A 17997-nucleotide genomic window follows, 5' to 3' on the forward strand; every position below is an offset into this window, starting at 1 on the left:
CTGCTCTTTTTGTGTGCCTTTCTACTGATACCAAATAATTTCCATCTGAGTGCCCTGTGCTTTGCACGAATAAAAACCTTTCGGGCTGCTGCTTCTAAAGTAGATTTACCTTCAATCACCATTTATTAAATCTCTGTCCATTAAAAACCATAGCTTGCAGAAGCTGTGTGCATTAAGCCTGATTATAGAGTCAGCAGAGAAGAGGGAGGGGGACAGCAGTTTGTGTCAGTGTATTGCCTTGTTTTTCTACTTGTCTAGCTAGCTGATAACACTTGTGACAGGGTGCATATCAGAACAGGGGGCTCCTTATTTGACTTTGATTTTGTTTTATGCGCCTGCCTATCTTTATTTAAGCTGTAACTTAATGATTGTTGGCTTCAGGAAAAAACGTGCTCAGACTACATGACTAAAATCAGAGTCTTCTTTGGTGCTGGGGTACTAGGTCTCTTATGGAGGGTAAGGGCCAGGGGATTAAGAAAGGAAGAGGAGGAAAGTTCACAGGTTCCTTACGGAGGATGAGTGGCTCCTTCAAACGCACTTCATTTAAGGGCTCAGCATCTGGATCACAAAAGGTAAGTTTGCAATTACCCTAAGAGTACAATCTGAGGGAAACAGCTGGAGATGCTGTTTGCCACCTTTTTTTTTCTTTTTTAAATAGCTGGTGCTGTTATGAATGAGAACAATTCTATTTCATTCCGTGCTCTTTTAAGTCTCAAGAGGTATCGGTCATGTTCATTGCACTGGTTTTGGCAATGAATCTTACTCCTATTACGGGAATTCTTTCACAAGCACACTGACTTAAGGGTCTTTGGATTAAATATCACCAAACAGGGCTAGCCTGTAGTTATTCCTATCCATAGTCAAAATCATATTTTGATGGCTATTGATACTTAGCATTCATGCCAGATTTAGATGCAATCAATGAGAAGACTGATAGAATGTATAAAGGATTTTGATGTGATTCACTGAACACGTACAGCAGATAGATTCTACGAGAAATAGGGTTTGTGGTTAGATCATGTGCTGTTCACTGTGTGAATGAAAAAGAGAAGTGGGAAGGAAGAAGACATGAGGTGATTCCTTTATAATCTATAAGCTCACTCTGTTGTTGTCATAAGCTTTCCTGTTGTAGATGAATATTAAGAATTTGTTTCTTAGTTCAGTTTTCAATTGTGAGGATGCGAAGTGAATTTAAATCTTTTGACCCCGGACTGATAGATTCATTTGGAACAAATACAGACTAACTTCAGCTCAGGATTACTTACATTCCAGCTCAACTGACCTTTTTCAAACTGACTCCATTCAAATAATGAGATACAGTTTTTGTCTTCTCTTGCAACCCCCCCAACCCTCTTTCCTTCTTAAAAAAGATTGTTCTATATGATGTGAAATACTGGTCATAGTCATCTGTGAATGCAAGAAAGAATATGTCTATGTTTGGGGCACTTATTCAGCAGGGATTGATGGTCATGGGCCAACCAGGTGAGTTGCAAGCACTATCTAGGGATAAAGTCATTTACAGCCATGTTTTTTATGTACTAACTGGAGACCTGGACATCCATAAATCAATGGGTCCAGATGGGATGCACCCGCGGGTGCTGAAGGAGCTGTCTGAAGTCATTGCTGGACCACTCTCCACCATCTTTACCAAGTCTTGGGAAACGGGCGAGGTGCCTGAGGACTGGAGGAAAGCAAATGTCACTCCAATCTTCAAAAAGGGCAAGAAGGAGGACCCGGGTAACTATAGACTGGTCAGCCTCACCTCCATCCCTGGGAAACTGATGGAGCAGCTTATCCTTGGTGCCCTCTCAAGGCATATCAAGGATAAGAGGGTTATTAGGGGCAGTCAGCATGGCTTTTCCAAGGGGAAGTCATGCTTGACCAACCTCATAGCCTTTTATGAGGAAATAACGAGGTGGATGGATGATGGCAGAGCGGTAGATGTGGTCTACCTTGACTTCAGTAAAGCATTTGACACGGTCTCCCACAGCATCCTCATGGCTAAACTGAGGAAGTGTGGACTGGATGACCGGATAATTAGGTGGACTGCGAACTGGCTGAAGGAGAGAAGCCAGAGAGTCGTAGTCAATGGGGCAGAGTCCAGTTGGAGGCCGGTAACCAGCGGAGTGCCTCAAGGGTCGGTACTGGGGCCCATATTATTCAATATATTCATTAATGATTTAGATGAGGGAATTGAGTGTACTATCAGCAAGTTTGCTGATGACACTAAGCTAGGAGGAGTGGCTGACACGCCAGAGGGCTGTGCTGCCATCCAGAGAGACTTGGACAGGCTGGAGATTTGGGCAGGGAATAACTTAATGAAATACAACAAGGGAAAGTGTAGGGTCCTACATCTGGGCAGAAACAACCCCAGGTTCCAGTATAGGATGGGGAGCTACCTGTTAGAGAGCAGTGTAGAGGAAAGGGACCTGGGGGTCCTGGTGGACAGCAGGATGACCATGAGCCAGCACTGTGCCCTTGTGGCCAAGAAGGCCAATGGCATCCTGGGCTGTATTAGAAGGGGGGTGGTTAGCAGATCGAGAGAGGTCCTCCTTCCCCTCTACTCTGCCCTGGTGAGACCGCATCTGGAATATTGTGTCCAGTTCTGGGCCCCTCAGTTCAAGAAGGACAGAGAGCTGCTGGAGAGAGTCCAGCGTAGGGCAACTAAGATGATTAAGGGAGTGGAGCATCTCCCTTATGAGGAAAGACTGAGGGAGCTGGGTCTCTTTAGTTTGGAGGAGACTGAGGGGTGATCTTATTAGCGTTTATAAATATATAAAGGGGGAATGTCATGAGGATGGAGCCAGGCTCTTCTCAGTAGCGACCAGTGATATGACAAGGGGTAATGGATTCAAGCTGGAACACAAGAGGTTCCACTTAAATTTGAGAAGAAACTTCTTCTCAGTGAGGGTGACAGAGCACTGGAACAGGCTGCCCAGGGAGGTTGTGGAGTCTCCTTCTCTGGAGACATTCAAAACTCGCCTGGACGCCTTCCTGTGCAACCTCATCTAGGTGTTCCTGCTCCGACAGGGGGATTGGACTAGATGATCTTTTGAGGTCCCTTCCAATCCCTAGCATACTGTGATACTGTGACCCTGGCCCTTTTATCTGCTGAAGAGATTGTTGAGTTGCATGTAATGCCCATATTACAGGCCCTATTACAGACATTGAGTGCTAGGTGGGGAAAAAAAAAAGAATACTTCAGCGGTAATGTCCTTGTCACCAGGGCCAAGCCTAAACACTTAGAAGAAAAACAGAAAGCTCCAAAGCATTTGCTGTGGGTTCAGTTTTTTCGCCTCAGAGATATGAAGCAGCATAGTGAAATGTCAGCTAATACTTAGCAACAGTGTCACTTTGTGTAACTTTTCCCATTACTTGCACAGTTGCCTTTTAGGTGCCTCATGTCTGTGCCCAAATAGTGTGAAAAACCACGCTGTCCTCCAGGATGCTTCCGTTTCATGAACAACTGTATATTGCCTATATATGACTTTACAAAGATAAACAGTAGTTTCATAGGCTGGTAGTATTAACTTTATTTGTTGAGTAATACAGAGAAACAATGGTAAAGGAAATTAAAGAGAAGGATTTCCCCTTTAAAATGTTGTTTTATATATCTAGGCTCACTTAAACGTGACAAATTGGAGTAATAATGCAGGCATTGTGCCCCAGGTGCAGTCAGCTTTTTTTCTTTTTTCTTTTTTTTAAATGCCCCCAAGCCTATCTTGATACTGCGAAGCATGCAGAATTTTACTTCCTGAATGGGATGAAGTCAAATACCCAGACACAAAATTGTTTCATCTTATCCCACTAATCCCATAGGAAAGACTAGTCAAGTGAAGGTAGAAGGAACACAGTACAGATTTGGTTTTTCTTAACAAGGTTCGACATCTGATTTAGTGTTGTCTTCCAAAAGCTGTCAATTCCCTCCATGGCTTGCTTGGTTTAGTTCTTATAATTCTTTTGGTGTTTATTTGCTTTAATTATCATTTTGGGAACAAAAACTTTACCTTTCATGAGAAAAATATTATTTCCAGAGTTGACTAAAAAAATAGATTTTTAGGCTTGTGTAGTAGGCTGGGAGTGTTACTGCTCGTGCGAAATGTTGGTTGGCTCTCTGAGGTTAATAGCATGCTGTCAGCATAAAGGCAAGTGGAAGTGATTGTCTCTGGGGGTCAGGACATCTCGAGGCAGGAAATCTGGGAGCTGTTGTGCTTGAGAATGTTTTGTATTGAATGTAAGCATTTGCTAAGGATACAGCTGGAAACAGGAATTGAAACTAGTCTTGAATGTGTGTGTTCTATAGGGGTGTAATGCTTTGGGATACATTGGAAAACTAGGCAGGAAATGGTTAAAGCCATGGGATATAGCTAAGCATAAAGATTTATAATAAAAATTTCACCTACCACTCTAATAATTTTTCCTTTTCACCACTCTCACGGACCTTTTTCTGAGGACTGTGTAACAGCGTGTGGTCCTGGTGCATGATTTTGACTCCCAATTTTTACTGCAGTAGTGCTGAATAGCAAGAGTAATTAAAATGACCAAGTATTTCTTCTCAGCTCTCTACTCTGCTTAGCTCTCCCATGTATTCTCCTGATTTTGAAAGCAGTGCTCTAGAGGAAGATGACATTTTACTTCTTGAGCAGTTTTACAGAAATACTTGTTGCTACCTGCTCTGCAGTTAAAGGCGTTGCTCTCTACCTGAACAGAGAATGCTGTAAATTAAATGTGAAATCTGTAACGTTTAAGAAAAGGAGTATGCTTGTGTGTGTGCGTGCTTATATCTGTGGTTTGTTTTTGTTTCTTGTAAATATCTCAGTTTATTTAAAAAGGAAGCAGATTCTCTGGCTGTACATCACTAGTGGGAATTACTTCGAATTACTTTTGTAGTACTAAACAATGCATTCATCTTTGCTTACTGTCTCCATTGACTTGATCTAAATGTCTTGAAGATGTGCCTACTATCACTCATTTTCTGTTCCTCTGAACAGAAGACCATTTTATTGAAACAGCTTTTCTCCGCATGTTATTTGTGGTTGCCTATGATTCTTCCATGCTTGTAAATTCTCTGCGATTATCTGTATAAGGATATACTCAGTACAAGCCTTCCAGATGCTCAGATTTAAGCTTTTATAGAGACATTAATATATTTTTAATTGCTTTATTGCTCACGTCACTGTCTTCTTCCTGCCTGTGAAATGTGGTGCAAGAAATAACAGTGATGTCTAAAACAACTAATTTTTTTAGAATATTAAAAAATATTTTAAAGGCTGTTTTATCTAAATACATTGGACAACTCTGAAAATCTCAACAGCACTACTATAGAAAGTATAAGGGATCTTTTAAAATTTTTTCAGGTAGTACCATATTACCCAGTGATTCATTAGAAGAGCTTTCGTAGATTTTACAAGGGCATGTAGTGATAGGATGAGGGGGAATGGCTTTAAACTGGAAGAGGGGAGATGTAGATTAGATATTAGGAAGAAATTTTTCACTGTGAGGATGGTGAGGCACTGGAACAGGTTGCTCAGAGAAGTTGTGGAAGCTCCATCCCTGGAGGTGTTCAAGGCCAGGCTGGATGGGGCTTTGAGCAACCTGGTCTAGTGGAAGATGTCCCTGCCTATGGCAGAGGGGTTGGAATGAGATGATCTTCAAGGTCCTTTCCAACCTAAACCATTCTGTGATTCTATGATTACAAAGGTGGAGAGATCATTAGACCTTCAGGCTAAGGCAAATAACCTGTCCCATGTTTTGTAAATGACCAGACAAACCAGAGTAAAGAGGGGAAAGGACGAATACATTCTCTTAGATCAGAGAGAACTTATTTTTAGACAGAAAAATTATTTTTTCTCCCCTTTAAGTCACTGTTTTGAGCTGTCTTACCATTTGTTAATGAAGCTTGAAAATTAATATTAAATTCCTTGAAGTTAGTTGCAGTTGTTAATCTTAAATTGTATGCTTTTTGTGTTTGCTTATGGTAATATTAAACTTGGAACAGGAAGGAAAAGAATAACAGGATTAATTTAGTTTCTGTTTCTAAACTATTTGTCAAGAAGCTTGTGATTTCCTTCAAATTGGCATACTTTTGGATGGTTTCTAAAAGATTAGTTCATGGGTTTATTTGTAACAGTTATCTGCAACTGGTTAATATTACAGTTATGATTAGATAGATCACTTGGTAACAGTGAAATAATTTTCATAGAAGTTCCTTTTGAGAGTTTAAAATACCTTCTAAAATACCTCCCCCCCCCCCCCCCCCCAAAAAAAAAAAAATCTGCTGTGATTAAGAAATTTTCTTCGTGCAAACATTTTGGTCATTGTCTCAGTGGCTCAAGAGATAGCACTGCTGTGTTTTTTCCAGTTTGGGGAGTTGGTTGGGTGATGGAAGTGAGAAAATAACTTAGGTATAATAATTTATTTCTCTCTAAGTACAACAGAGCAGGTGCTGTATCTTCCTTAATGCTCAAAAAATATTGGCACAATAATCAAACTGTCATCACAGGTAGACTTTCCTGGCCTTAAAGAGAAAGAGGCAGACTTATGTCTGGAGAATAGGCCAACAGGTTATCAGTTGCCCCTTTTCAAACAAACAAAAACTACTTAGCAGCTTGTGATCTCTAGTACAGACTCACAAACTTGGAGACAGCAGCACGGCCTGTTCTGTTCTGTTTAATGAAAGAAGGGAATGTCAAATTAGAATAACCTATGACTATCACAGCAGAATCAGTACTGTAGCTGTGTTTTAAAAAGATACTGAAAAATGAGTTGAGTATATAAATTTGCCCAGTTTTGACAAATCTTTTCTGCTTGTGTATGCTATTTTACAAAGAGCGTTTTACTGCCTCTTTTACTGAACTGCCTTGCTGAATCAACACTGAATCAGTTTAGTGTTGATTTGGTATCTTAATGTCCTTCAACAAACTGGATAAGAGCATTGTGGAAAACAGTCAGTAATAGAGTATGTGTTAAACTTGAAATGTAGTACCAAATGGTTCTCCTTGGCATGTCCATGACATTTTTCTTGAGATCATGTAAGTTTCTTCTCAACACAGACATTGAAAGGTATGGCTTTCAGGAATCTCTTTGTTGTCAGGAATTGTTCATAAAGAGTTGAGCCTATATTCTGCAGGTATGAGCCACCCAGCATAGCTAGGCATGCGGCATTGCACTAAGCCCCTTCTCTGCTGCAGACATCCAGCAGGAGCAGATGGTGTGTGCATACAGCGAGTAATATGTGATCTGTAGCATGAAGGAAGGGTTACCACGAAGGCATGGAAACTTACTGTTCGAGATAGAGTGTAAGCATGGAATCAGAGACAAGACTTCTTGCACTGTGTAAAGCCTTTTATGTACCTCTAACCAAAATGCTCCCTATGTACAACTGCTATGTCGTGATGGCTTCCAGCAGTGAGAATGTCATGAGTTTTGTGAGAGCTTTTTGACATTCTTAGTGTGTTTGAGTCCAAATGTTTGGCAGATTTTTAAAACTGATGATAGCTGTTAGTTATAAGGAACATGCATATATCTCATAGAACATCTGTATGTCTGGGCAAATACTGCGTAAACCCCACAATTTACAGCAAGTGCAGGCTGTCCAGCAGGATAAGTACATGTATTATGAGTTGCAAGTGGCATGGCAGGCTTGGCCTGGTGTCCACCACATAACAGTCGTGTACATATCTAACACCTTTCATCCCCTTTATAAATTTGAACAGCATACAAATTGTGTATACAGAGGTGCCACTCTGAAATGCAGCATTTTAATAACCTATTACCAGAGTTTAGGGCCAGAAGGAGAAAAGGGTTTTGTCTAGATAAAATTCCTGAGTCGGTGCAGGTTCGCAACTTGTAATTGCAGGGCTAATAGGAAGTATTTCTGGACTCTTGCGCTAGCCATATCAGTGAAAGCATGGCTTTAATACCAAGAGTTTGTATTGTTAGAAAAAGATGAAGGCAACAAAGGGAACAGCAGGAGAACTGTCCTTTTCCATATTGCATGTGAGCAGAGCCTTCAGTTTTAAGGGATGATATATTTGAAATGTTCCCTAATGCTTGACTTGTGCCTGTGATAATGATGAAACTATGAGTTGCACTGCAGCAGACATGGAGAGAACAAAGTCCTTCCCCAGAACTCATGTCATGTACTGAATGTCAGAATAACCTTGTGAATTACAGAAAAATATTTTTTTACTTTTCAGCAATGTGATGCTGTTCATATTCACTTCTGGCAACTGTAGGATTCGCCTGAATCTATGTCTTTCGTGACTGTGCTTCAGTGCCTGTTTCCCAGCACAAATTACTCCTAGTCTCATTCAGAAAAACCTGCTGTAGATGCTTGATTCATGCTGCACCTCTTGCCAGTTCTTGCTTACCAGCATCTCTCCACGGAAGGTCTGCAAACAAGCCTTACATGGTTCTAAGTAGGGATAAATCAGAGCAGAAAGACTTGAGCAATTTTCACTTTGAAAATTTTTCAGTTTTACAGAAGGAATCTGTCAAGGGCAGCTACCTGTTAAAAACTGAAGCAAATGCTGATGGATACTGCAAAGCGCACTCTGACTTTCAAATAAAGAAAGTAGTTGTATAAGAGTGCTTCTGAGGCAGATAAAGATTTTATAGTTGCAGGAGATACACAGAATGTGACTGTAAGTGGTACCATGCTCCAAATGGTTGCCCCATTGTTTTGCCTAGAAAACACAAGTGTGAACAAACAAAGGTGTCCTGGTTTAAGGTAAAGCAGAACCAATTTTGTTCAGTAACTTTGCTTCTTAGCTAGGCCTCTTCTAATTACTGAAATTAACAGCATATTGTGCAGACAGTGTTCACTCATTCAGAGTGATAAGACCAATTGTTTATAGCGGATGCCCAGGCATGGTATGCAGAGAGGCTCTTGCTTATACTTATTGCTATAACCCCCAAGGCCAACTAACTTTGTTATTTGCCCCGTTGGAGGGTCGGAAGCGGAAAAGCATGGTGGGGTCCCACCTGCAGGGAGGAGCGGACAGGACAGGTGACCCAAAACTGACCAACAGGGTATTCCATCTCCTTCCGTGGGTGGAATTTTGCTGGAAAGCAGTGTTAATTCATGTCTTGGGTAGTGATAGTAGGTTAGGTGATCTTGCAATGAAGGATATAGATTGGGGTATTTAGTGCATTCCACTCCTAAGTTTGAAGAATGAACCATTGCCTTAATGAACAGAATCTTTCTGGTGCTTTTTAATTTCAGACTCTGCATTTGTAGACTCTACCACAAGTGATGACAATGCTTTTAATCTAGCCAGTCCTTAAAAATGAGGTGAAAAACATAGGTGGCAGAGTAAAGGAAGAGTCAGAGAGCATTGTGTAGTGGTTTAACACTGGCTGGCAACTAAGCGCCACGCAGCCGCTCACTCATTCCTCATGGCGGGTTGGGGGAGAGAACCAGAAGAGCAAAAGTGAGAAAATTCTTGGGTTGAGATAAAGACAGTTTAATAGGCAGAGCAAAAGCTGAGTGCGCGAGCAAAGCAAAACAATGAATTCATTCCCTGCTCCCCATCGCAGGCAGGTGCTCAGCCATCCCCAGGAAAGCAGGGCTCCATCACATGGAACAGTGACTTGGGAAGACAAATGCCATTACTCCGATGGCCCCACTTCCTTCCTCTTCCCATAGCTTTATACGCTGATGATGATGTCACATAGTGCGGAACATGCCTTTGATTGGTTGGGGTCAGCTGTCCCGGCTGTGTCCCCTCCCAACTTTCTGTGCTCCCCTAGCCCTTGCTGGCTGGGGGTGAGGAGCCCAAAAGGCCTTGAGGCTGTGGAAGCGCTGGTCAGCCGTAGTGAAAACATCCCTGTTACCAACACTGCTTCCAGCACAAATCCAAAACATAGCCCCATACTAGCTACTGTGAAGAAAATGAACTCTACGCCAACCAGACCCAGCATGCACTCAAAAAGAACTATTTCATAGGCAATGTGGTGGATTGGATCAGCACTTTAACTTCACAGTTTTGTTCCTAGCTGTGGCATCCACCCTGCTTTGTGAATTTGGGCAACTCGCTTTCCCTCTGTTTCCCTTTCTGTTACACGTCTTGTCTGTTTCACAGAAATCGTTTTCTGTTGTATGTGGGCCCCAATCTCTTGTGCAACTTCTGCGAGCAACACTAATAGAGAAGTTAGAAAAGCTGGAGCTGATTAAAATGAACTTTTATTTTTTTCAGAAAACTGATTTACTGTTCTTCTAATCATATATCCCCTCTTCAAGCCTCCAGTTAACTAGCCTGTGATGTAGGAATTGCTCATGCAAACCCTCCTCAGGGTTGCCAGACGTCAATTTTCTCCTTGTGTAGATGCCTGCAACAAAGATACTAACTTTGAAAAATGGAAAATAAGCCAAACCTTGGCTATCCAAATGACTGGAAATGGAGATTAAAAATCTATGAGAGGCAGACAAGCAGTGAAAGGGAAGGTCAAGAAACATCACCAAAGAGCAAGGAGAAAAAAGCCATTTATTCCTAGAATGCAGCTTGCAAAACAGCAAATGTCCATGTGTTGAGAAGGTGCAAGGGCACGTTTTACTCCTATTTGTATAGCTTTTCCAAGTCTTTAGGAAAATTGAGTAAATATTGCCCAAAATTCTAAATAGAGTTGAATTACCAGAGATGAACCGATATTTTTCGAAGTCATACATAAAGAGAAATGTAATTGAGAATCATTAAAGTACATTCAAGATGTATATAGCTCAAGGATTCACTGCAACAGCCTTTCACAGCTGGGTGGCAGAGGTGTATAAAGACTGAATGGAAGGATTTTACATAGATTCATATCTGTTATAAAACTGGCTAACTGTCTGACTCCTAATTAGCTGTAAAAATGGTTGAGCTCATATTTTATCCTTATGATTTCAGAGCTAGCGGGGGGGAGAAACAAGAAAAAAACCCTAAACACTGTTATTTTAAATAAAAAGTAAGCAATGAGATAAACTGCTTAAAGGCTTACACTTGCACCCCAGGTTTACCTCCTAATATGTACGTTAGCATTTGTGTTGTGAGTACCTCTGTCTGCTCTGTACTTTTGCCAGTTGTTAGCAGGCAAATTGACTTTAAGGAGTGGAAGTGACATTGTAGGGTTGCCCACCTTTCCGGCTTGGAGATGGGAAGTCCTCTAGACAAGCATTAGTAGGGTGGAATGGGAAAGCCAATTTGTCCTGAGAAGTGGCATGAAGAGGAGAGTGAAACAGCAGAATTTTAAGGTACTTATTTGGGAGGAGAGGAGAAGGTGTCAAACCCAATGTTACGTAAATAAGAGCTGGTTTATCAGCGGATGAAGATGAGGGCGGGGAGGATTAAAGACAGGTAGCAGAGACTGTGAAAGGCAGTGGTGCGTGCCAGATTGTCAAAGATAGAGGCAGATTCAGGCAATGCTGTGGAGGGATCAGCTAACCAGGTGAGGCAGATCCCGTTGTCTAGGCAGAACATGGACAGCCTGAGGAAAGGGAGCCGCTGAAGGAGTTTTGCAAATGTGGGGAGAGCAAAAGGGCAGTGGCTGCTGAGGAGATACTGTGTAAATTGCAAGGAAGAGTGGGAGAACATAGTGAATCATACCATTCTTACCATCCTAGACCCTCACCGTTTACGCTAAAACTAATATATATGTAATCTGTAAGATCAATCTAAAGTCCAAATGAGTAAAACCAAAGGAACCCTGATGAATAATTGCAACATAATTAGAGAAGAATCTTGTATTTAACAAAACGAGGAGACTGCAGGTAGAGAGAATGTAGATTCTGTAGCTATGACAACTGTTTTCCCCTGTGCAGCTGGTACAGTCTCGTACAAAACTCAAGAAACTGATTAGAAGCTTATTTTTAATGGCAATCTCATAATCTTTAGCAGATAATGCTGACCTTTTCTGCCAGTAATTTTACTTTTTTGGAACAGTGTGATACTTTTTGTGATTTTTAATAGAATTCCAGCAACATGTGATCCAATAGAGTTTCCTTAGAGTCTGCAAATGCAGTTGTCTATAAAGTTTATCCACCAGTAAAAGCAGTTGCTCCTCTAAAAACGTGGCTCACCTAACAGGGCTTTTATACTTCATTAGAAAATTCTGTGCTCACAGTGTTGATGCTGTTTTGTTAAAATTCTGTTACAATCCTAAATATTCCTCATTAAGGCTCCATCAGCTAGATCATATCAGATGTTTTTAACTGGATTCATTACCTGCTACTGAAGATAGGAAATAACATGGCCTTGAACTTTCCATAAGAGAACATTCAGTATCTGTCCTGGTTCATAAGAGGTCATTTTTCTTTTCATGTAAATAGCAAGCTATAAAAGCATTTTTTACAGTCACAATAAAAATTAGCTAATCAACTGATTACAGTGACAGTGTCTCTTATAAATATATGAGTGCCTTAGATTTGAAGGATGAAGTTGAATGTATTTTTACCAAGTACTCATTATCTCCTGCTTTCTTCAACCCCTTTATGAAGATGTATTGTAGAACAGTATTGGCTTGTATAATGTCCTCTTGGAAATGACATGAAAAGGCAGCCTTGTTCAATAAAGATTACTCTCTAATAATAGCACAGTAAAAGATGTAACAGCTGGTATGGATTAATATTCCATAATATCTACTTTCATGTGTTTAATAGCTGAATGGCTTAAGCCTCTACCAGTGGAAAGCAAGCAGTGGTTACTAAGCTCTACTAAATGTATTTTGTATTTTTTTAACATAATAGACATTGAAATATTTTTCCTTTTTTATTTCCAGAGTTCGTAGTTGACTTTAATTTCCCTCCTTCCCAATTTTTCTGCCACAGGTCATGTGGTAAATCTTTTTTTACAAAAAAGGGGAGAAACAAGTTGTTCAGGGGTTTATCCTCTCTTGTTTCTTATACACAGTACCCGACACTATTCCTAGTACGATTCAGCAGTAAATCATTAACTCCTATGTTGGTTTATATATTAATGTGTTTTAAAGAGATTGACAGGTGAAGAGGAATACATTCGGGTTTTGTCTTGATGTTCACATTAAGTAGTAAATATCTTGTCCAGTTTTACATTGTTGGTAGTGATTTTTATATTATATTTTTACAAAAGCAAAATCTTTGTCAGTTTGGAACTGAAGAGCAAAGGGTAAATTCCAAAGCTTTTTAAAAAGATTTAATCAGCACGTGATTAGCTGGATCGGTGCTCATAGCCCAGGGTGTGCTGTTGTGAAATAACATGTTAATCACATAATAATTTATCTAGATTTTATTGAGGTTTGAGTCCTCTAAATATTTTTCAATTATGGAGATGAATTTGCTCACAAAACTGAAGATTGAAAATCCAGGTGAGAATTGGGTGTACTGCTTGTGAGCTGACAAGCTTTTTCCATTTTATGTCCTATCAAATTCAGAGGTAAGGTGTGAGAATATAAGAGCAGCTGCGCTGGGTCAGACCAAAAACCTGTCTTGCTGTTGCAATGCTGTAACAGCACAGTCAAGGGAGTGCTGTAGGAATCAGGGAAAGTTGTAGTGATTCTCCCACAGAGTTTGCTCCTGTGCTGTGATACCTAAGGTAGGGATTGTATGGACCAGAGGTAGTATTGGAAGGGGTTTATGGTGAAATTATGTTGTTGCCTTTTAGTCTCCACAGCGTCCTTCACAAAGGAGTTCTACAGCTTAGCTGCAAGTTGTATGAAAGCATGGAAGCCAGCTTGATCTCATTAGTTTTGGAAAACAAGTCCTTTATGTTTGGGTAAGATTTCTTTAACCTGATACTTAGTATCCCAAGTTGAACATCTTTTAATTTTGCTGTTGAATTTTGTATCTGTTTTGGTATTTAGTTTTAATTTTCCTTTACAATTTTGTTGAGCCTTCCTTAAAAAAATACTTACTCTTCTCATTCCCAGAAGTGCATCAGACATGTTTTTGTTTGTATTTGTCAGGCCTAGGTTTGAACAGAGGGCTTAAAAGGTGAAAAGTCAGCATGTTTTCCTAAGTTACTAGCTCTGAGTGTTGAAACACTGACATGACATGACATGACATGCCTTCACCAAACACCAGTAAATCTGGCTGTTCAGCAGTCTTTCATCCTAAAGAATCCCAAACTCTTATGTCAGCCTTCTGTCTTCAGAATAGGTAATTTATCAGAGAAATGCCTCCACCTTATCAGGGGGACCTTGGCATCAAGTGACAGCACTTTTTATTCTGTTTTCATGGTAGCTGTGCTGTTAACTAGTTGCTGCATGTAGATGATCTTCTGGTAAACCAAAAGGCTGGGAGAAGGAGCATGCTTGTAGGACCCGGGGGGGGCCAGGCTTTGTACCACACTACTCTCATCTGAAAGTATTTTTTAGTTTTGATTTCCCCACCCACCCACACAATCATGGCCCAGAATGCCTTCCGTCTGCTTCTTATCACTTTGTCTTGCCTCTCGTTACCTGCTTGACTACTGAGGGATATAAGCAGCTGAGATGGGTTCTGAATGGAGATTTAACCTTAAGTTTGTATGGGTCCTGATGTCCTTGGGCCTTTGGAAATATGAACCCAAGCTGAGAGCTGGCCTGCAGAGCAGAGCCAGGAGGGTGGCTGTCTTCCAGGAGCTCTGGATGAATGTTGCAGTTGCGTATCATATTCAGGAAATAATGGGAAGGGAAATAACTGGCTTGTTAAAAATGGCTAGTCCAATGCATTTGTCATTAATGTCCAACTCCAGTCTGTGGCCCAGTTAATTTAATCATTACTTGCCTCGCCCATAATAAATGCGATGGTATTAACATTTTGCTGTTGATAAAGCTTTAGTAGTTGGAATAAATGAAACTGCTAATGTAATCTCTGACCATTCTGACATTCACCTACCTGTGTCGCTCAGTAAGTTTTGTAAATTTTTTTTTAATTTAAGTTACAACGTGCTGAAGTTATTTTTCCTAGCACTGAGGGAGAGCCACGCTATCTTTATTTTATGTAACTGAGCATTATTACGAGGAATGCACAAGGGCACAGTTGAGATTCCTGAACTTAAGCAGTTAGCCGTTTTCCATCCTCTCTGGTATCTAGCTGCTGAGAAGGTCTTCTTGAGACCCTGTGGGATGCTAGGATTGTGGGATGCTTGTCTTGGGAGGATGTCTTCACTACACCATGCAACTGAATTGGTGCTGGGTACTTGCGTTCAAGCCCCTGACTGAGCATTTAGAAAAGTGAGCAGTTCCGTACTTTGGTAGAAAATAACGTGAAATGGTCCACACTAACCTGTGTTAATCTTATGGGCCTAATTCATTAGCAAACTGTGCTTGAATGAACAAGGGCAAGTCAGTAAATCTGGCTGTCATCTTGAATTTTTTCTCTGAAAGGAGAACAGAAGCTATAAAATTTTCATGGAATGAAGATTGGGGGATGTATTTAGCTTGGTCAAATCACTGCTTTGATTTTTCAAATAATTGTCATGTTGATAAGGTAAAATGTTCTGCGAATACTACATTTTCATTAGTTTATACATATCAGTATGATGCTTCTCATTACTGCTCTTCAAAGCATTGAAACAGAGAAGTGCTTTTGTTTTCTGTGCACAGGCACACAAAACACCAAATGCATTGTACTGTTTTGCTTGAATACAAGTGATTTAGGGCAGATTTGAGTAATTTACAATGAAAATACAGCTTGTAAAACTCTTCTGTGTCACTGGTGTCATGGTTGCAGAAATGCTAGATAAAACATGAGTTGAAAAGGACATTAAAACTGGGCTGTAAACCTATTTAATTCCTGTGCACAAAACAATGAAGCTATGTTCAAGTTGCTTTCTGGAACAGTATGTAGAGAAACAGATGCAGCTTGAAATGAGAGAGATTGTTTACTGTTGAAGCTTTCAGTGATCACAATTACCTAATCCCAGTGCCACGAGTATTGACAGGCCCCCAGTTCATGTGTTCTAACCATTCTAAAGGAGAGATGATTTCCATGCTTTCTAGAAAAAATTTATACAACATTCAAAGCTAGTTCCATAGAATTATTTTGTGGGGTTAACCTTAAGCAGTTTTTAAAATTACACGTTATATTTTGGTGTTGGCCAGATGCAACAGACATGACATTTTCACCAGCTGCAGTGGTTTTACATTGCTATTTTAATTTTACTACACTGGGATGTGTAGCAGCATTGTTATAGTTTACATTAAACTATAGTTATTTACACAGTTATTAACCAAAATTATCATTAGAGCATTAATCAAGTAACTGCTATCTGAATCCCCATTACTTACTTAAGCCTCCATTAGATAAATGGCCGATGAGCATGGAAAAACTGTAGGCATACTTTTGTGGAGCTTTTGTAATTGCCAGCAAAAACTAGTGACCTTTCCCCTGTGCTGATGACGTCCATTACTCAGTTACACAGGACAGAATTTAGCAGCTCTCCGCCCTGCCATGTTCGATTAGAAGCTGACACGGATTAGTATCTAGTATATCCCCTAGACAGATGATGAGATTGGGAAAAAATGTGAGCAACCATTTGCATTTTCTGGATCAGGCTTCATAGCTTTTTGGATTCAATAGATCCCATTGATCTGGTAGGTCTTCAATACCGTGTTGTTTCTCCCATAGTGTGTCTGCTGCAGAGCACGGAGGGCATGTAAAGGTACCCAACTTAGTCCTCCTAAGGAGGACCGTGTTACCCCCCAGCATGCTGCAGCCATTGCACGCAGCTCATCCTGCTTCCAAGGTGAACAAGCCAGTGCTTAGCTCTTCGCATTCAGGGCACTGCGCTAACCATCCAGTGCTGAGGCTGGGGAACTACTGCAAGCCTTCCTCTCTCCTGCAGTGGCACTGACATGGTTAAACAGCAGCTTCTAAGCCCCCTCTTCCATATTGCTCAAACACGCCCACAATAATTCCGACAACTTTAAATCCCAATTCAAGGGGAAAAGCATATGTGTACAGTTAAGCACGGGAACTGTCCAGCTGAGTTCTATGGGTTTTTCTGTCAGGCCAATGTGTAGGTACTGGAGCCCCTGGTTTGTTCCTGCAAATTGTATTGGAAAAAGTGTTCGTTACAAGAAGTCTCCATGGAATCACATTCATCAACGTACGTAAAGGTAGGATTTAGCTAGTAGTACCAGCTTTCCTGGTATATTTCCAGGCTTACACAAGGTGGATGACAGTAGATCAGAATAAGAAAGTGTCGCCTTCCTAAGACCTTCCTGGCCTTCATCAAATTAATGATTTAGTTTTCTTTAAACAGTCAGATGCACTTGGATTAATCACCCACTAGATAGAGCTATGCTATATAGAAAGGACGTCACTTATGCTAAAATTCCTATTTTCCCTAGTAGTGAGGCAAAATTAGGACCAATTGTTGCTCAAGACATACAACAGGAAGAGTTCTTTCTCCAAGATACAGTAAAACCCCTGTCTCCCCTTAATAATACAGTGAATATCATGGATCTTTTCCTGAGTATACCTTATAATAAGACTTCAGTGAATAGTCCAATTTAATTGTGATACATTCTTTATTAAATAAGGCACATCTTTAAATTACCAAAGCAATTCATTTTTAATCAAGCAGTCATCATAGAGCTATTTTATCATGACTGTGGACAGGAACCTTGAAAGCAAAGGTTGTATTACCTTTTTACCTTTTCCATTTTCATTCCCTGTGCTCTCCCTCTCCCCCCCACCCTACCCCCCGTTTCTGAGAAATGCTCACATATTGATCAAAGGGTCATAAACATGAGAAAAAGGAATTACCTATAATATTACCTAATATAACTCTGAACCAGCACAAGATTGCTGTTTAATGATTTCTGTAATTTTTTTCCATCTTATGTAATTTATAGTACTAAACTTGCTTTTGGCTTTTGAGATGTGTTTATTATAAAAGCTCATTAGCAAAACAACTGATGATTGGCTTAGTCTTTTGCCTGTGTTTAGGATTTTGTTTGCCAAAGTTGTACTGAGCTGGTACAGAAGCTACACTAAATGCATGAAGCTGTGGAATACATTATAATTCAGAATGAAAGATGTGTGAAAGTTGTAGGGGA

General features: G+C 40.4%; 1 protein-coding gene across 1 annotated transcript in view; it reads left to right on the forward strand.

Moving 5' to 3' along the window:
• Positions 1–515: 515 nt before the first annotated feature.
• Positions 516–17997, forward strand: part of TRPM1 (transient receptor potential cation channel subfamily M member 1) — a gene marked incomplete at both ends in the record, with an annotated part of 88654 nt that continues 71172 nt past the window's right edge. The window contains one exon of the mRNA XM_082488945.1: positions 516–572. Within this exon, the coding sequence (XP_082345071.1) occupies positions 516–572 (57 nt within the window). The remainder of the gene's footprint in view (positions 573–17997) is intronic.

The sequence above is a fragment of the Vanellus vanellus genome (assembly GCF_965231255.1).
Source record: "Vanellus vanellus genome assembly, chromosome: 11".
In the NCBI taxonomy this organism is placed as follows: Eukaryota; Metazoa; Chordata; class Aves; order Charadriiformes; family Charadriidae; genus Vanellus; species Vanellus vanellus.